Source organism: Carettochelys insculpta, chromosome 3 (genome assembly GCF_033958435.1).
Source record: "Carettochelys insculpta isolate YL-2023 chromosome 3, ASM3395843v1, whole genome shotgun sequence".
NCBI classification, from domain to species: domain Eukaryota; kingdom Metazoa; phylum Chordata; order Testudines; family Carettochelyidae; genus Carettochelys; species Carettochelys insculpta.
This window is the reverse complement of record NC_134139.1, coordinates 170,428,594-170,449,496: the sequence shown is the minus strand read 5'-3', so window position 1 is coordinate 170,449,496 and position 20,903 is coordinate 170,428,594. Positions and strand designations below refer to the sequence as shown.

The window sequence follows — 20,903 nt, the reverse complement described above, 5'->3', positions numbered from 1 at the left end:
TGTTCTTTTGAAAATGGGCCTGATTTTTTGAAAGAATTTGCCAGTTTAGACACTGCCTAAGAGTCTCCCTCTTTTCCCTATGAAAACTTTTTCACACTGATATAGCTCTATGAAATATTTAAGCTTTCACTAAATAGTATGTTTTGGCTAGATGAAATTTTGCTGAAAACATTCTAATTGTGAACAGCCCTTCTTGAAGAGTGTGCACTGCTGTGTGTAGGCCACTCACTCTTTGATCCTTAGTTTCTTCTTCATATAGGTTCTTTTAGGGCATTTCCTAGGTTTTTTTTTTTTTCCTAATAACAAAAAAAAACATAAAAAAGGTTTCCTCTCTCAGGCTTTGAAGTTCTAGAGGCTTGAAAAAAATTGACTAACATGTGTATGCTTCAGTCCATAACACCTTTTCTCTCTTGCACATCAGAGATGAAAGTCTCTGTCTTACATTCCATAGGCTCTGAACAGCTTTTAAGATGTATGATTTCAAGACCCCCACCTGTGCTCCTTAGTATCTTAGCAAGAAAATCCAGTGTCAAATAGACTCTACACGCACAGCATGCAGCTTTAAAAGGGTCATGACTCAATGAATTCAGAATTTAACTAATACAAGGCACTTCTTCACAATGATGGCTATTATTCCAATGTTCAGTTTTCATAATGCAGCAATGTTGGTTATAGAGCTGTTCCAATACATGTTCTAGGATTTTTTATGTATTTAAAATAATGAGGAGAGTATACCCCTCTATACGCCTCAGAATCTTAAACTGCTGAAACTTAAATACAAAAAACTCACATAACACAGAAATTGACATTCAGGACTGGACTTCAGGACCATCTAATCCAGTATCCTGTCTCTGACATTGGCCAGATGCTTCAGAGAATGATCTAAAACTCTAACACCAGGAGAGGTGAGGTAATCTGCTCCCCTTAAGATAAAATGTAACAGAACATAAGGTTTAATAGCTCATCCTTTATTTATTATAATAATATTGCATATCCTTGTTATCCATATAAATGTCCAATATCTTTTAAGTTGGCTACCCCTCTGATATTTGAAATATGTTAGGTTCTTGGCATCAATGATTTCCTGTGTCAGGGAGTTCCATAGTTTAATCAGTTTAACGTGTGAAAAAGTACTCCTTTTATTGGTTTTGAATTTCTCACTTTTTAATTTGAATTGGACAGTGACCAAAAACCTGGAAAATTTCTGCCTGAAAGGCCAAGATGTTGATAAGTTTTGAGAACTAAAAGCAGGATGTTAGAATGAAAAACTATGAAGAAAATAATAATTATGGTATGAGACTGCTGTACTAAACAGTTTGCTTTATTCACTCTCAAGGTTTGGCAGTGCACTTTATCCCACATGGCTGCTCTTAAACCAGCTTTCTTCCATTTTATACTTTAGTGTGATACTACTGCACACATTCACACACAAACACAATTTTAAACTTGCATTTTTCCAGAGAATTTTATTTGATTAAAACTGGCCCGAACTTGATAACTTTCTAAGATCTCTTGAAGTTTCATTTTATCCTCAACTGTATTTATAATCCCAGTTAGTTTAAGAGCAGCAGGCTTCATTAGTGTATAATTCATCTCATATTACACGTCGTTTATGAAGCTATCAAACAGCATTGACCCAAACTGGCTAAACAATTAAACGTTTTTTAAGCTTGTTTTGTTTGTAGAGCGAAAGAGAGATTAAGCTCATCCTTCTCCCCACTTTTCTTCATATTAAATATTTTTTGGAGTGAGAAACTTCTTTTCATAATTTTGGGACTACAAAACAAAACATCCTTACACCTGTGTGTAACCCACCAGGTACATTTTAAATTTTAAACAAACTGCTTTAAAATACAATAAATATATTGTATATAAGAATAACAAACTATGGATAAGCAACAAAGCCCTCTAGTGATACATTTTTCAGTTGACAATATTTTTTAATCTCTTATAGATTTTGTTTTGGACAGAAATTCTTCCCTATTGCATGAAATTGTTCACGACAAATGACAACGGTAAAGACGCTCACCTGAAGCAATTTCTGCTATGTCAACATATGTCATTAAAAGGTGGGCCATAAAAACTCTCTCACTTTCTAAATAGCAGTCTCTTAAAAATAAGGACAAAAGGATGAGTGCTGTCCATCATCAATATCATGGTGTATGGTCAATTTGGAGCCCCTTGAGGAAGCCATCAGCAAACACCCAGGAATTTCTGGAAGTAAGGACCAAGAACAGAACATAAGGGATTTTACTCCAAGGGAACAAGCACATAAAACAAATCAGGCAGAGAACTGAAACATTCCCTGTGTCCTAATTCTACATTAACATGCAACTATGTAAGTGGGGCTTGCAATAGCTGAAAAAAGTGTAAAAAAAACAAACAAACCAGCAACTTAGTGGTCCCCTAACTTTTAACTCTGTAACCCTCCTTGTCCCTGTCTGCATTGCTCCCCTGCATCCCAAGCCCAGGTTTGCAGCAGGGATGCAGCTCCGTGGGGAGGGGATATGGACTTTGTAATGGTCAAAGGCTGGGGAAAGTACTTGGGTCCTGGATGTGGGGCTGCACCCAGGATGCAGTATTTGGAGCCAGGGCCTTAGGTGGGGCCCCAGAAGCTGAGGCAAGGAGTAGAGCTGAGTGGTGCTCCCTCCTGGCCCATGTGGGGCCTGGCCTGAGCACCAGCTGCATCCCCCTGAACATTCTTTGAGGGTGCCCCACATTTTGGTGACTTCTGGGTTAAGGGTTAGCATTCAAACTGAAACAAAAAGGAGAGGCATCAGGGAAGTGAGACAGTATCTTTTCTGCTTGGAGTAAAATGTTATTCATTGTGAGGGAGGGTGTCAGAATCTGGCCCCTCTGCATGCAACAATTTAAAATTGGGATGCATTGTTTAAAAGAATATTGTATGCCTTTTGTGTGGTGAGGGAAAAGGCCAAGTAGAAATGTTTGAGCAAATATAGAACTACAGAATTCTGTCATACTGAACACAGCCATTCAGAATCTGAACCTTTTCCATTCCAAACTTCCCTACTGCACATTGGACAAAATTGTCTAATCCAACTACAAGTTGATTAATTAAAAAGTGAACTAATATTAGAACACAAAAACATGTTTGTGGAAGACCAAATTTGTTGATGAATGTTCTACCACTATTAATACAATGGTCTTCCATCAGGAGCAATAAAATAAAATAGGTCACAGAACTGTGAGGAAAGGAAATGAAGCGATTTCTATTATATATTTCAATCTTTTCCATTTACTCAGTATTCTCCATTCCCTTACACTCTAAAGGGCCTGTTCTGACAGCAACAGAATGTTAGTAATTGTATAGGACCCACAAACCTCAACATGCCTGGAGACTGTCGTGTTCTGCCAGTGAACAGGCTAATTCTCCTTTCCTTTGTGCTGCCAAAGTGCAAGCAGCCAAATTAAAACTGCCTCCTATGTGTAAGCATTCAGAGAAGGTAATTTCTGAATCCCACATTCCCTCCAATGTATTTTTATAGGTGCAGTTATTATTTGACCTACGTAAATGCTAAGAGCAGTAAAAACAATAATAAAAAATGACATCATAATTGTACCAATATATGTGAAACAAATACTATTAATTTGCCAAGTCCACATAACAATTAGGAAATAGCAAAATTAAAGTTCTCCTGCAACCTTAATTTGGCTCCTTTGTGCATATAAAATGACCACTTACCACTCCTAACTACTGTTCTTCAAAAAGTGCCACATGCGCAATTGTCAGAAGGATTTTTCCCTAGCAGTATCCATTGGGTCAGGTCTGGAGTCCTCTGGAGTATCACTTTCCTGGTTGTGCATATACACCTCTGCCAAATCCCCACTCCCTGAGTTCCTTCTTTTTGGAACTCTCTGGGATTTGGAATGGGCACAAGCAACACATGTTGAAGAACAACTGTTACAAAAAGCAGGTAACTATTTTTCTTCCTTGAATGACTGCTCATGTTCATTCCAGTAGGTGATTATACCAAGCTGAATAGCAAGAGAAGAGGTGAGAGCTTATGTGGATATGGATTGCAACACTGCTCTGTCAACAGCTGCATCATCCCTAGTCTGCTGGGAGATCGCATAGTGAGCGGTGAATGAATAGAGGACTAGGTGACTTCCCTGCATATGTCCAGGATAGGCACCTGAACTAGGAAGGTGGCTGAGGATACTTGGGCACTTGTGGAATGAGCTGTGAATGTTAGGGCTGGAAATTTTGCACAATCACAGCACATCCTAATGCATGACGTAATCCATGGCAAGATGTGCTGGGATGAAACTGGGAGTCCTTTCATCATCTCTGCTTTGGAAACAAAGCACTGAGGGGACTTACAAAATGGCTTCATACAATCTAAATAAAAGGCCAAAGCACATCTGACCTCTGAAGAGTGACACGCGTGTTCTCGGTCATTGATGTGTGCTTTAGAGAAGACCAGGAAGAAGATACTCTGGTTTAGGTGAAAGTGTGACACCACCTTAGGGAGAAAGGCAGAATGTGGAAGTAGCTGCACCTTGTCTTTGAAGAAGAGAGTGTAAGAGGGTTCCATTGTTAGTGCCCTGAATTTGGATACTCTTTTAACTGAGCTGACAGCCACTAGCAAAGACACTTTCCAGGAGAGGTGGAGTAAAGAACAAGTTGCTATGGGCTCAAATGGTGGAGCCATTAGTCTAGTGAGAACCAAGTTGAGGTCCTAGGGGCATAGAGGATAAAGCCTGTTCAGTCCCTTAAGGAAGTTAGCAAAAACAGACCTCCCTTGAGCCCCTGCCTGAAAGATGGAAATGGCAACCAGGTGAACCCAGACTGACAATGTGGCCAAGAAGGAACTGAGAGGGCAGAGGATGTGTACAGTATATATGCACCATGATGAAAACACCACTCTAGAGGGCTTCACAGCTGATCTGACCGGTATCACTAGGGGAAAAATCTTCTAACAACTATGCATGCAGCATGCACATACCTACATAGAACAGACATGGGCAAACAGTCAAAGAAGAATATTTATAATATAGTCTTTAATTACATGAACACAAACTATATTGTGAGCAGGGCCCCAGTATCATTCAGTAAAAAGGATGGATGGTGCTCACTTAATGAGCAGACAGTCAATATTTTGTTTTCTCCTCGTTGTTCAATGTGTGGCCCAATACCTTATTTGTGACACACTATTCAAAACCAACTTTAAAAATAATTATTAATTTCCTCATGGGCTTTTCTGTAGTGCTCCTCACTACTGCATTTAACTAGTTCACAAATATTCATCAATGTTCACAACACACTTGTGATGTGAACATTTGGGGAACTGAGGCCTAGGAGATCAAGTCCAGAAGTGTTAACTGATCTTGTGCACCAAAGATGAGATAACCAGTGTCTGACTTTTCAAGATGCTTAGTATTTTGGTAGCATTTTATACATTCAAAATAAGGTCTCACAGAATTCAGTTATCATCTCCATCATTATGTATACTGCAGTAATGTCTAGGAGCTCCAGTCATGGATGTGTACTCCATTATGCTAGGCACTGTACAAACAAAGAAAAGAAAGTCCCTGCCAAAAGGGGCTTACAATTTAAGTATGTGACAAGACAATAACAATGGAGTAGACAGACTGATGGGGGTACAAGGAAACAAAACAATGAGATAATTTTGGTTAGCATAATAAACCGGTGACTTTGTAGACTTCAGAGGAAAGGAGAGTTTTATGAAGAGATTTGAAGGACAATTAAGTTGTTTTGAGCATGTTTGCAGCTATGAGTGCACAGCATCTTTGCAAATCAGACCACAGGGCCTCAAGTCAGGTAAACAGGAAATGAAGAACAAAATTAATAATCATGGGTGAAGAGTCTGATTTGCCTACATAAGAACTCTGTTGTAGAGGCAAGAATAAAATCCAGTTTTTCCAGGCAGCATTCAGCCGCCATAACCACAAGACAATCCTTTCTCTTCCAACAATACCCTACTTTTTTCACTACAAACCTTCCAACATTTGCAACTAGTGAAGAAGGGATTCCAGAGATTAACAACCTCAGTTGATCCTCACAGAGGTTCATCTTGTGCACTGTATGAAGTGGGGTCCTGTGGAAAAAACTGTATGTGTTCATGTCATTAAAGATGGCTATAATGCATATGCACAAAGGGACTGAATGAATGTTGCAGATACACTCTAGTGTAATCCATTTCTACGTCCTTATCTTCTGTCCCAGTCTGCCCCTTCACTCCCTGGCTGGGTGCCAATATGGGGGTTATTAAAAGCGTAGGTGAGACATGTTCCCTGCACTCACTTGTGGTGCTCAGCTCCACCCTTGCCCAAAGTGGCCATTACAGGAAAAGTATTTCACCCTATAGTTTTGGGCTGAAAGGAGTATGCACAGGCTAGTCACAAACAGGATCTGTGAAGACATGGAAACTATCAGACTCTAGTCTAGCAAATATCTACTGCACATGTGCAAACGGAAATATTTTAAAGATTTACAATGTTGTCCAATATGGACAGTTTTTCAACGTAATCAGAAGAGAGATATCTCTGTCACAAACACCAGTCCTTGTCAAATTTCAAGTTCCTGCTACAGTGCATAGAGGAACTAAAGATTTCTTAAGAAAAGATTACCAAAATTTTTAAAACAACTTTATAAATATATATATATAATTTAAAATTATTTAATTTCTAATAAAACAGCATGGCTAAAAAGAAGATGGTCTCAAAATTTTTAAAAACAACTTTATTTTCCTTCTCTTTCAAGAACAGCAGAATTGTTGCAGCTGAATTAAAAAAAAGTCAGCTTGTGGCAGGCACCCAGCATGGAAAATTTCAGCTCAAACGATTAGGGTATGGCAAAATTAATGGTAAGTCAAAAAAGGGTTTTATACGGAAATTGTTGGTTGTATAAATTCAACCTAGAATATATTCTGATACTCTGTAAGCAATAATGGATAAGAACCACATTTTCTAGAATGAATTACCAATAAATACTCAATTTTAATGTAATTCTAGAATCGAAAGGGTGTGAGCACACAGAAGCCATCACATCTATGCTCCAAATCTTGCAAAAAAAAAAAAAAAAGCATCTGTTTGCACAGATCCAACTGCTGATTCAGGATCTATGCTAAACGATTTGCTTGATAAATGCTCATTTGTAAGATGTTCCTAACCAACCAAATACAAAATCAAAATACCTTTATATTGTTCTTATCTTTGGAAGGAAATGAATGATACGAAAAACACTTCATTTATCTTGCTGAATATATAGCATATACACTGCTATTTCCGAACATTTGCTATTCACCTTACTGTTTGTATATTAAAATATTAACTCCGTACAGATGGACACATACACATGCTTTACTTCCTGTTCTTCACAGGAAGGATATCTGTAATCCAGTAGTGGAACAGAGACGAGATTATCTTGGCATGATCTGAAACGAAGAAAACAAATTTTTCCTGAAATATTTTTGTGGTATTTTTCAGCAACCAAATATCTGAAGGTTAAAAAAAAACAGCTGTATAAACATCTGTTTCCATCTGATATTAGCATTTAAGAAAAACAAACCAACCTTTGGAACATGAGACACCAAAATAAATTTGAAGATAACAGACTAAATTCATCCCTGAAACAAGCAGGTACAACTACTTAGAGAAGGCTAGCTGCTTGTACCAGTGTTGACACTGGTTCAGTGTAACCACTGAATTGCTTCTGTATCGATAACACTGAGAACTGGATTAAAATGACACAAACACAAGTGTATAACTGAGTCTGAAACAGTCTGTGATCTGCATAATTTCCACTGATATTCTCTGATTGGAGAGTGATTTCACCTATCCTTTACTTATTAGGATTTGTTTTACTGCAGCAACCAGAGCTTCAACTGAGCTCGTGACCCCATTGTGCTAAGCAATATGCAGACAGTTGAACAAAAACAGAGTATGGAAAGAGCCTCAACCTAACCGAGATTCCTGCCTATTTAACTCCATTTTGGATAGGCATACCTATTGTGCCTATCATTATGCTATCACATTTAAATTTGCTCTATAAAATCATTATAATGCAGCTTTCCTCTTTTATTTCCTTATGTACGAATACTCTGCAAACATTATTTTGCATATGTACTAATCTGAAGGCAAATGTTTTCTGCGTAGGTGCATCATGAATGTTACTTTTCCTGGCCTGTAAAACACAAACAAAACATTTTTAGAGGACATCTCTCCAAAAACCAGCAAAAAAAAAGAAAAGTAGCTTTCAGCTCTTTAGGGAGTGATAATTTCCTAGGCAACAAGAGAAGAGTCTATTTTAGACTTGATACTCACCAACAAAGAGAAAATGTTAACAAAGAAGGGAAGGAGACTAATGAGTAGAAACTGAATGAGGTCATATATCAGAGAATAATGACATGTTTTATTGGATAATTACCTATACTCTCAACACAATGTCAGGTGAGGATTAAGTATCGCTCATTCTAAAATTTGCAATTCCCAACAGCATAGAACCTTTATCTTCTAGTCACAAACTATTTTTTGCCTGATACACAATAAAGTGACCTGGAACACCCCAACCTCCTCCATGTAGACTCACAAACAGCATTCTGTTTCCCACACTTTCTGGAAGAGATGAGTGAAGCTCCTTACTATAAAAGATGTCTTTATATTTGACCCCTAGTCCTATCCTCTTTCAGGTCTATGAAAGATTCTGGGTGGAGAGGGACAGGAAATGGTACCAGTTTATGTGAAAAAATTCAAAAGAATTGAAATGGGTTTTCCTAGCAAACAGTTTTACAATCCTTAAATTCTGAAAATGAACAAAGTTTTTTTTTTTTATTGACATTTAAGTGTTTTTTTAAAATGGCTTTTTATCACCTCTAACTTTTCGGTGATTACTGAGGTGGAAACCATCCATTTCCCTCAGTCTGTCCACCTAATACTCTGCCTCTGGCTCTGGAGTGAGCGAGGGACCAGCTCTAGATTGATTAGAGTGCACTACATAATAATAGGCACCCTGGATTTCCCCCTTTTCTTCTCAGGTATGTTTCCAGACTTGGTATGAAGGCCTCAGGGCCAGAGAAAGAACGAAAGCTTGAAGTCCACCTGTACAGTTTCACTGTTCTAAGAAATATCTGATGGGTCCTGCCTTTGCACCTCTCCTTTTCCTAGCATCTCTATCACTACCATTCTATACTCTGTCAAAGAGGAAGTAGTAAGGCCTTAACATAAAACGTAAATTTCTTTTTTCTCTTTTTTTTTTTTTTTAAAAACATTTCTTCTGTCTGCTGAACAATACTTCCCAATCACAGCAATGTACTGGGATGTATGAAGAGAATTCCGATGAATGCTTTATTCCATTATCTTTTCTATAATAGGGTAAAGAAATGATAATACCATTATAAAGTTCAGAGATGAGGACATATTATTATGTATAAGGAGAGAAGCTGTGTAAAGACATTTATTCATTTTTCTTTACAACTCCCCACTAAACATCCTTCATTAAAGGAAAAAAAAAAGACTCATGCAAACTTTAGCTATTTGACCCACGTTTTATGTTGAATCATAGCCATAAGGAAAAGGGGTTCTTCTGATAACATATTGCTTCTGGAAGCACAGAAAATATTCATGGGTTTGTTTTACAAAAATAAGCAACCCTGTTAATATTAATACAAATTGTTTTCTTTTCATAAGGTTGATGAGGAATGACCTTTCATTCTAGGGCATCATGACACAGTGAAAAAACAAACAAAAACACCAGAGACAATGGATGCACAGGAGCAAGTCCTGATGGAATTTAGATTTCATGTCTGGGAAAAATTGGGGTTACTAAGATGTACTCTATATTTTACCTTCCTGAATAGCCCTGAATTGTGTTTCTGTAATGTGAAGCTGGAGTTTGCTGAGGCAGAAAGCTTCTGTAATAGCTACAAGGAAGACTGTCTGCTTTTATCAGCAGCCTACTGTAGATTAAATCTGGGGGGCTTTTGAACTGTGAAAGAAAAAGGTATAGAAATAAATACTAATCAAAAGCCTAATGTTGTAAATAAACTTTTACCATTACACTGTAGCTCTCTGAGATTTCAAAACATGAAGGTGAAAATGTTTACCTTTGCTGACATAAATTAGTATAGACAGGTCTTCAAATAACACTTAAAATACAGAAGACTGGATTTTTCTCTTAAATCGCTGTACATGAGGAACAAAAATTTGGTGGTATTGACCAAAGGAAAATAGGTGTGAATGACAACAGAACTGAATTAGGAGCAACCAAAGAAACAAGGAGAAAAAATCAACTGGAAGCGTAAATAAGGCTGTGCACTAATAGCGGCTTTTCAGTCTTTTAAAAGAGGAAAACATACTTATTTCATATGTAGCACCTCTGCAGTGAATGCTTATTTTACATTTTCTGAGTGGATTTTTCCAAATTAATTAACTTTCCTTATTCTGTTCAACAGTTCTGTTTTACCAAAAAGCACATGAGAGAAAAGGAAAGACTGATCCAAGAGCCCACTGAAGCTAGTAGAAAGATTCCCAGTAATCTCAGTGGGTTGTGGGTTATGCCCACAATAACTATAATAACTATGCATGTGACTCAACTCTCACCTCTCATTGGCTTAATGGAAGCTGAATTTATTGAAGGACCAATTCCGTTCCCCTACTAATGCCACATTGTATTTTGTTTTGAGCATTCACATTGAAATCAGCAGCATAAGACAACACACTCAAATCTGGCAGAATCTGGCCGTAAAATTCCAACTCCAACTTTAGGCAGTTGTCCTATGATCAACAGTAAAGAATGGTTCCTTACATTTATTGTACACATGCACTTTATTCCACATGGCCAACCCACCAAGTCTTCACGTAATGAAAAATTCCAAATGTACTTCAGATTGTAAACTCATCAGGGCAAGGGATTTCTTTTTTCTAGATCTGTACAGCACAATGATATTCCTACCACTACTGGGGCCATGGGAAAGTTAATGGAAGAAATAATTAAGGAATTAATCTGCAAACATCTGGAAGAAAATAAATTGATAGGTAACAGTCAGCATAAATTTATGAAGAACAAACCATGCCAGACCAATCTGATGGGTTTTTTGACAGGATATCAAGTCTTGTGGATAATGGAGAAACAGTGCATGTGGTATATCTAGACTTTAGTAATGCATTTGACACAGTTTCACATGATCTTCTTACCAATAAGCTAAGCAAACACAACTTAGATGGGGCCACTATAAGGTGTGTGCATAGCTGTCTGGACAACTATTCTCAGATAATAGTTATTAATGGTTTGCAGTCATGCTGGAAGGGCATAACAAGTGGGATTCTGCTGGGATCTGTTTTGGGACTGGTTCTATTCAATATCTTCATCAACGATTTAGATATTGGCATGGAGAGTATGCTGACTCAGTTTGCAGGTGATACCAAGCTGGGAGGGGTTGCAATTGCTCTGGAGGACAGGGTCATAATTCAAAATGATCTGGACAAACTGGAGAAATGGTCTGAGGTAAACAGGATGAAGTTTAATAAGGACAAATGCAAAGTGCTCCACTTAGGAAGGCACAATCAGTTTCATACACATAGAATGGGAAACAACTATCTAGGAAGGAGTACTGCGGAGAGGGATTTAAGGATGTGTTGCAGACTCAGCCTGTGGTGGGCGTCCTTTCTAGGTGGCACAGGCTTCCACACCTTGCCACCTCGGTGTCCAGTCAACCTTGGGGCCTTATCCCCTTTAATGGGGCTGTCACCCGGTAACAGATGCACCCAGGCCCTGGCTCAGGGCAGGGCAGCAGGCAACAGCCAGTAGGCCGGCCCTGGTTTGTGGCAGGGTGCGTTGGGGAGGCAGGCACATAGTTAGGAAGCCCAGCAGTTAGGGGTGGCTTGGGAGAGGTTAGGGGCTACCTCTCTAGGGGTGGGGTAGGTGGACACAGGCCCTCCCACTCCACTGCGTCCTAGCTTGGGGCCCTAGCAACAGCTCTCACCCTGAGCTGGGTAGTGGGGATCCAGGCCACAACACACTAACACTGGCTCAGGTGGAGCATTCCCTGGGCCACTTCCTACCTCTACCTCCATTGGTCCCACTAGGATTGTTCAGCAAGTCCAGAAAGGTGGGTCTCCTCTAGGTAGGTAGCATCTGGCAGGTCTGGCCAGTTGGGCATCTCCAGGTTGTTTAGGTAGTCTACGGGGGGCAGGACCGTGGGCTCTGGTTGGTTGGAGGCCTCCATGCCATAGGCGTGAGGCAGGACTCCAGGGCCGTGCTCATCTGGGCCCCCAGGGTAACTGGCCACGGGTAGCCTCTCCAGCTCTGGCAGGGCCTTGGGGGTGGGGTCCGCCATAAGCCAAGGGGCCCCAGTAGATCAGGGAAGTCTGGGTACTGGGTTAAGAGCGGGCTGGGCTGGGCTGGGCTGGGCTGGGCAGCTCGCCACTGGTTCTCACCGGCCCGGGGGTCTGGCCCGGATCCCTTAGCTCCAGCCTCCAGGAGCCTGACCTGAGAGTTCTGCCCTGTTCAGAGGCCAGTCTTTTCATGAGCCTCGAGCCCCACCCCTAGTCCTTCTGGTCCCAGGTGCTGCTCTCTGGGGGTCGGGGCACAGGTGTTCTGGCTCAGGGCCTGCCCACCAAAGACTCTGAGCGGCCTCCTCCACTCCGAGTCAGGGGAGGCCACAGCGCCTTGCTACAGGGTCACAGTGGACCACAAGTTAAATATGAGTCAACAGTGTGATGCTGTTGCAAAAAAAAGGAAACAAGATTCTGGGATGCATTAACAGGAGTAATGTGAGGAAGACATAAGAGTTCATTCTTCCACTCTACTCTGCACTGATTAGGCCTCAATTAGAGTATTGTGTCCAGTTCTGGGTACCACATTTCAAGAAAGATGTGGGGATGCTGGAGAAGGTCCAGAGAAGAACAACATGAATGATTAAAGGTCTAGAGAACATGAGCTATGAGGGAAGACTGGAAGAACTGGACTTGTTTAGTTCAGAAAAGAGAAGACTTAGAAGGGACATGATAGCAGTTTTCAAGTACCTTAAAGAGGGTTACAAGGAGGATGGAGAAAAATTGTTCTCCTTGGCCTCTGAAGGTAGGACAAGGAGCAATAGGCTTAAACTGCAACAAGGGAGGTTTAAATTGGACATTAGGAAAAGCTTCCTAACTGTCAAAGTGGTTAAACAATGGAATAAATTACCTAGGGAGGTTGTGGATTTTTAAGAGCAGGTTAGATAGATACCTATCAGGGATGGCCTACATACTGCTTGATCCTGCCAAGACAGCACGGAACTGGACTCAATGACCTCTCGAGGCCTCTTCCAATTCTAGCATTCTATGATACCATAACATAAAACTATATTGGGTTCTAATGCCCAGTCCTCTAGGAGAGTTAATGTCAGGTACTCAGTGTCTACTGACTTTGCTCACTGTACTACTGGGACAGAATACTCCCCTGTACTCACATCCTGCACTCTAGTTCAGTGGTTCTCAGCACAGCTGCAGCCCATACAACATGTTCTGGGACACACACACGTTCTATATATATGGTGTGTATGTGGCTCTCATAACACTTGAAGAGCTGCATATGTGGCTCACAATAGTAATAGGTTGAGAACCTCTGGTCTATTGTGATAATCTTTGTACAAAGTACGACTTGTAAAGTATCAATCAAAATTTGTAATTTGCTGGTCAGTACTGTTCTGGTAAAATGTGTGTGACAACAGTGTATGTGAAGTTATAAAAGTTCTCTGTTCGACACTATTAACACGTCCAAATCACATAGCCCTGCCCAGGCAGAAGTCAGGTCTGTCTTAAAAAAAGGAAGGAATATATGCTTGCCTTAATTTGCATTTAAGCAGTGGATGGAGCATGAAAGAGGTAGGAAAAACAAAAGAATTTTAAAAAATAATAATAAAAAAACCTATTGGGTCTTATTAGTCTTTCCACATAGACCCTTTGTCTGCTGTATCTCAGCTGGAAATGTTTTTCAAGAGGGTGACTGAAACTATAAAAAAGGAGGGACCACCACCACAAGGGATGCTCTCTCTCTAACTCCTGACTCGTCATATTTACTACATCTGACAGGACACAGGAAGCAGCGATTGGAGTCTGGAAGAGGGTCCTGACCTAAAGAGTATGGCCAATAACACTGCTGAAAGCACGTGAGGAGAAAACTGTGCTTTGAATCTAATATAGCTTGTTATGCTAGGTACCAGTAAGCTTTTCAATCTCTACTTTTTTGTAACTATGTCTTTTTGTTTTTTTGCAGTGAATAATCCTGCTTTATTGTTTTATCTAATTCAATGTGTTAATATTGAAGTGTCTGAGTAACTCTGTTTGGAGGTTGTGTATTTATCTGGCCAACATGGTTTTAGGGTCACATCCCCACTCAATCCTGCAGCAACACAAGCCAGCAGTTGCATTCGAGCCAAATGGGTGCGCCATGGCTGAAACTCTAGTGCTCACTCCTAGCTACAGAAATAGGCAGCCCCAAGCCTCACAGGGCCAATTAAAGCAAGCTGGCCCATGGGTGGCCTGGCAAGGTGTCGGGGGGGAGGTAGGGGATCTGCACATTGCCGAGAAGCGGCCCCTGCAGGCACTGCTCCCCATCGCTCCCATTGACTGAGAATCACAAAAAATGGGAGACACAGGAGAGTGCCTACAAAGAGCACTCCCCTGCAGTACACAGAGCTGTGTGAAGTTACCTGAGCCTCCCCTCCTCCTTGGGAGCTGCACCAGGTAGGCACCTCAATCCCCTGCCCCTTCTGGCCCTTCTGATCTCACCCAGACTCTGCACTCTACCTCCTGCCCATAACCTGAATCCCTAATCCCAGACCACTCCTGAACAGCAAATCCCTTATTTTTGGCCTGATCTCAGATCCTGGGGGTGGGGGGGAGAGGGTAAAATCTAATAGCTCTGGGCCCCCTGAAAAGTTAATCTGGCCCTGGTTAAGACCTGATCCTCAGTGCAGGTGCCTTCTTCCCAGCCCCCTGGGGATGGAGTGCACAGGGAGTGAAAAGAATGTCTCTTTTTTCTTTGCTCTTCACTCATGTGGGCCCCCTGACTAATTTTTCTGTGGGTCAGTGGCCTTCACCCAAGGAAACATTCCCCATCTCTGTCCTAAGGTATTGTTCAGAGGAAGGCTGGGCAATAATGTGTTTCTTGGGGAAATCTGGGACTGGGAGTGTGTTGGGGTCACCTGGTGATAACTTTTAAGGCTGCCAAGAGCCAAGGTGAGACTGTCTGTATGCAGCACATGTAGACATAGTTGGGACTGACTTCCATGACATAGGCTGTTTTGTTGAGCAGTACAGGTTAGATGTTATAGCAGCAAGGCATTAGAAAGGGCACCCTAGGTGAAAGAGCAGGGGTGATGACTACTCATTACTCTGATCTGTGCCCTGGTAAGTCACAGCTACCAGTATATTACATATTACTATGCAAGTCATTTTAAAGCAGTACAGTAAAATTCCTTTAATTTGGCCTCTGATGGTCTGGATATCCTTATGGCCTGGCATCTGTAGTTCCCTGGGATATCCGAGGGTTGCGGGAAGAGTGTAGAAGCTGGAGGAGCGTGTGGTGGTTTAGAAGCTGACTCTGCAGTTCTGCCCATTTCACCTGCTCCTTCTGTGCACAAGCATTGAGACGCAAAGACCGGAACAGCCTCAGGAGTGCGGGAATGGAGACAGCCAGCGCCTGCTGCAGTTTGCAAGTGCGGCCTAAGCCAGACCCAGCCTGCGGCACCTGGGTCCTACCCAGGCTCTGCTCCCCTCAGCACAGCACATACTGGCCCTCTCCAGCTCTACTTGGCAGACATCAACCATGTGGTCTGGCCACCTCTTACTGGCTCGGCCCTGCACACACAGGGCAAGGCTAGGCTCTCAGGCATCTGTTAGCCACGCAGTGAAGCAGCCTGAGGAGCTTCTGTCCCCAGCACCATGGCACCTCAAAGCACTGGCCACTGCTGTGGTTTCATATTACTCATAACCTCTCCCTCCGTACAATGGCAAATTAATGTCCTCCCTGTGAAGAATGTTATATTCACAGTCCTGTAATAAAGAGAAGTTACTCACCGTAGTAACGATGGTTCTTCAAGATGTGTCCCCGTGGGTGCTCCCTGATAGGTGTCAGGCTCGCCCCAGCGCCGCAGGTTGGATCTTTCCAGCAGTTTCTGCCGGACCGCGCATGCGCTGGTGCGCGCCGCTCCCTTGCGCGCTCCCGGCCCCGTGCGCAATCTGGTCCCCGCCAGTTCCTTGACCAACCGCCTCAGATGCTCCTGAAAAATACTAAACAGAGATCCAAAGCGGGGAGGATGGGCGGGTGGTGGAGCACCCACGGGGACACATCTCAAAGAACCATCATTACTACGGTGAGTAACTTCTCTTTCTTCCTCGAGTGTGCCCATGGGTGCTCCCCGATAGGTGACTACCCAGCAGTAACCCAAGATAGGAGGTGGGTAATCGGTTTATGTGCAGCTTGTCCACGAGAGGACCGCTGTCGAGAGATGGGTATCCTCTTGGAACACCCTGTGAAGGACATAATGCTTGGCGAAGGTGTCATAGGATGACCAGGTCGCCGCTCTGCAAATGTCTTTTAGCGCAATGCCCTTGAAAAAGGCTGTTGATGCCGCCACCGCCCTAGGGGAGTGAGCCCTGGGCGGGGCCAGTAAAGGAGTCTTTTTGAGTTCGTAGCACATTTTTATGCAGGATACGATGTGCTTCGAGATTCTCTGTGAAGAGAGACCTTCTCCTTTTGATTTGGGAGCGAGAGAGACTAGGAGTCTATCCGTTTTCCAGAAGGACTTAGTCCTGTCTATATAGAAAGCCAGCGCCCTCCCTCCTCACATCCAGGAGGTGTAGGCGTGCCTCTTTGTTGGAGTTATGAGGCTTTGGATAAAACGAGGGTAAAACTATAGGTTCGTTAATATGAAACTCTGAAGAAACTTTGGGAACAAAGGCTGGATACAGCCATAAGGTTATCGCCTCCTTGGAAAATACTGTGCAGGGTGGCGTACCCATAACTGCCGCAAGCTCGCTCACCCTGCAAGCTGACGTGATTGCAAGAAGGAAGGTTGTCTTTATCGTAAGGAGACGGAGGGAAACCGTGGCTACGGGTTGAAACGGTGGTCCCGTTAGCGCATTAAGCACCAGGTCCAAGCTCCACAAAGGTGGAAGCGGTTTCCGAGGGGGGTATAGGTTTACCAGCCCTTTGAGGAACCTGGTAACCATGGGATGGGCAAACACCGTGTACCCTTCCTCTTCATGTCTGAAAGCCGATATAGCGGCAAGGTGGACCTTCAACAAGGATAGGGAGAGTCCGCCTCTCTTGAGGTCCAGTAAATACTCTAGTATTACAGGTATAGGCGCAGAAAGGGGGGCTAATTGCTTGGTAGAACACCATGCAGTGAATCGAGTCCATTTTTGCTTATAGGTCTTCCTGGTGGGAGTCCTCCTGCTACTTTCTAGGACTTGTTGCACTCCCTCCGTACACGTGCTCTCTAGGGAGCTGAGCCGTGGATTAACCATGCTTGCAGTCACAGGCCTCGGGGGTGTGGATGCACTATGGACCCCTGGGCTTGCGTGAGCAGATCCGGCGCCACCGGGAGGGGCATCGGTGGATGGTCCGACATGTGCAGGAGTAAGGGGAACCATTGCTGTCGATCCCACGTTGGGACTACTAGGATCATTCGGGCTCTCTCTCTCCTGGCTTTCTGCAAGACTTTGTGGATAAGCACTGTGGGAGTAAATGCATAGAGCAGGGGGCCCCTCCACGAGATCACGAATGCGTCCCCCAGGGACCCCCGTCCCAGTCCTGCCCTGGAGCAGTATTGTGGGCACTTCTTGTTGTGTTGAGTGGCAAACAGGTCTATCTGGGTAAATCCCCATGCGTGAAAAATCGGTCATAGCAGATTGGAACGGATCTGCCACTCATGTGTGAGTGCGAAGCGCCTGCTTAGCTGGTCTGCCTTCACACTGTGAGCGCCTGGTAAATACGAGGCTTTCAAGGTTATATTGTTGGCGATGCACCAGTTCCACAATCGGACTGCTTCTGCACATAAGGCACGGGACCGAGCTCCTCCTTGCCAATTTATATAAAACATGGTGGAGGTATTGTCTGTACTGATCCCGACTACTTTGCCTTGTATATGGTCTCGAAAGTGTTTGCAGGCGTTGAACACTGCTCTGAGCTCCAGTATATTTATGTGCAGTGACTGTTCCGTGGAGGACCACAGTCCTTGCGTCACCTTTTCGCCCATGTGTGCTCCCCACCCTATGTGGGAGGTGTCGGTAGTGAGAAAAACAGATATTTGTGGTTGGTGAAAGGGCACCCCATTAGCATGTTCTTGGGGTTCACCCACCATTGTAGGGATCTGCGCACCTCTGTCGTGGGCGACACCACCCTGTGGACGGTGTGTGCTGCCGGTTTGTAGACGCTCGCCAGCCAGTGCTGCATGCTGCGCATGTGCAATCGGGCGTTCTGTACCACAAACGTTGCTGCTGCCATGTGGCCCAGCAGCTGTAAGCACGTCAGAACCAGCACCGTAGGGCTGAAGGTGATGACTTGCACGAGGGAACCAATGGCGCGAAAGTGGGCATCTGGTAGATAAACCCTTGCTGTGATGGAATTTATACGTGCCCCTATGAACTCTATGTCCTGTGCGGGGTCTATCTTTGAATTTGCCGGATTGATGACCAGGCCCAACGAAGAGAACGTGTCTGCTGTGACGCGTATCATGCGAAGTACCTCCTCCTTCGAGGCCCCTTTCAGTAGGCAGTCGTCCAGATATGGGAATATAAACACCCCCTGTCTGTGCAGGTAGGCTGACACCACTACCAAGGTCTTGGTGAAGACTCTGGGGGCCAAGGAGAGGCCGAACGGCAGAACCTTGTACTGAAAATGTTCTTTGCCTACCATAAACCGGAGAAAACGCCTGTGAGCCGGGTGAACAGTTATGTGGAAATACGCGTCTTGTAAGTCGAGGGCTGCGAACCAATCTCCATCGTCCAGTGCCGTAAGTATAGAGGCGACTGTGATCATCCGAAAGTGTTGCTTGCGCAAGTACCGGTTGAGGCCTCGAAGAGCTAGGATGGGCCTCCAGCCTCCTGTCTTTTTCTCTGTGAGGAAGTATCTTGAGTAGAACCCTTTCCGTCGGAGTTGCTCCGGCACTCTTTCCACTGCCCCTATAAGCATAAGATGGTCTACCTCCTGCTTGAGTCTCGCTTCATGGGAGGCGTCCTTTAGGTGGGATCTGGGTGGAGGTCGTGGCGGTGGGAGCGACTGGAAGGGAATCGCGTAACCTGTGGCTATGATCTCCAGTACCCATTTGTCTGTGGTGATCTTTTGCCACTGGTCGTAGAATGGTCGGAGGTGATGGTGGAATAGTAGCTTTGGATGACATTGCGCGATGGTAGTGATAGTGCAGCCCTCGATCTGTGTGTCAAACTTGTGGCCTTTGGCCCTGCCCCGAGGACGCACGGCTCTGTTGAGAACGTCGCCTGGGAGTTCTGTACTGTTGGTGCTGTTGATGTCGCCCTTGCTTATAGCCCCTGTGGTACTGGGGACACTGTGGTTGATACTGCAAACAGCTTCTGCATGTCAAAGGGGAGATCAACGATCTTCGCCTGCAGATCCCTCGGGATACCCGATGTCTGGAGCCAGGACTCCCTGCGCATGACCACTGCCGTAGCTGTTGAGCGTGCTGCCGTATCCGCTACGTCTAGGGCGATCTGAACTCCTGTCCTCTAGGCTGTGTAGCCTTCCTGCACGATGGCCTTGAGCACCGGCTTCATGTCCTCTGGAAGTGACTCCATGAGGGAAGTCAGCCTGGAGTAGTTGTCGAAATTATGGTTCGCTAGATGCGCTGCGTAATTCGCCATTCTCAACAGTAGGGTAGAGGAGGAGTAGACCTTTCTGCTCAACAACTCTAGTTTCTTGGTATCTTGTCCGTTCCCCCTGTCTTGTACTGAGAAGTTTTCGACCTCTGTTGAGACGATTCCACCACCAGAGAATTTGGTTGCGGGTGGCTGAACAGGAACTCCATGCCCTTCGTCAGGATGAAGTACTTCTTATCCGCTCTCTTGTTCATAGGCGGAGTGGACGCAGGGGTCTGCCATATTGTGGTGGCGGACTCCATGATTGCTTCATCAGCAGAATAGCTATTTTGGAAGAGGCCGGAGGTCTCAGGTTTTTAAGGAGCTTATGGTGTTTCTCCTGCACCTCTGCTGTTTGCATGCCTTGCGTGAAGGCCACCCTTTTAAACAGCTCTTGGAACTGTTTGAGATCGTCTGGAGGATGGACATCCCCTGGGGCCGTGGCCTCGTCAGGGGAAGATAGCGAGGAACCGCTAGGGTAAGCCTCTCTGGACCCCTCTGGGTCCTGTTGACGGTGATACATCCTCTCGCTAGATACTTGCGAGGGAAAATCTCGGGGTTCCAGAATCAACTCCCCCTGAGATATCTGCGTTTCCGTCCCCGTCCGCGATTGCCCTCAGGGATATTGAGCCGTCTGGGGGGATCTGTCCCTGGCAGTATGCCTATGGTGTCTACGCCCCGCGTGATAGCGGCGACCATGGCAACACGGGCACTGTTCCAGAGATGGAGACCTGGACCACTCTGGAGGCGCGTACCCCCTGCGTCTGGGGGAGCGAGATCGTCTGGGTGATCGAGATAATGGGAGAGACTGATTTGTGGCAGTACTCCAGGGGTTCAAAGCCCAGGAAGGGCGATGGTGGTCCGAGCCATGGTGATGCTGGCTGTAGGAACGGGGATGGGGGCTCAGGGTATACTGGAGGTGACCCCTGCCGCCTCATTGGAGTCCGCAGCATAAGTGGAGGGCTTAGAGCGAGTAGCCCTGCAGCCCTGTCTGGAGAAGGGCTGTGGTGCCGGGTTTTCTGTGCTGCCTTTACCCTCCCCTGTGGGGCTGGCTCCACCCCTTT

The 20,903-nt window shown here is 44.3% G+C and overlaps 1 protein-coding gene across 4 annotated transcripts in view; it reads right to left on the bottom strand.

The window, feature by feature from the left end:
- Nucleotides 1-20,903, bottom strand: part of ERICH1 (glutamate rich 1) — a 141,994-nt gene that overhangs the window by 11,246 nt on the left and 109,845 nt on the right. Inside the window, exons 6-7 of one of the 4 annotated variants that reach the window (XR_012645110.1) lie at nt 7,289-7,418; nt 2,030-2,214 (exon numbers count right to left, since the gene is read on the bottom strand). Coding sequence is in view for 1 of the 4 variants with exons in the window: in XM_074991201.1 (XP_074847302.1) it covers nt 7,345-7,418 (74 nt within the window). In the remaining 3 variants the exon portion in view is untranslated. Of the gene's footprint in view, nt 1-902; nt 2,215-7,288; nt 7,419-20,903 lie in introns of those variants that run through there. The other 3 variants (XR_012645109.1, XR_012645111.1, XM_074991201.1) reach the window with 3 other exon arrangements.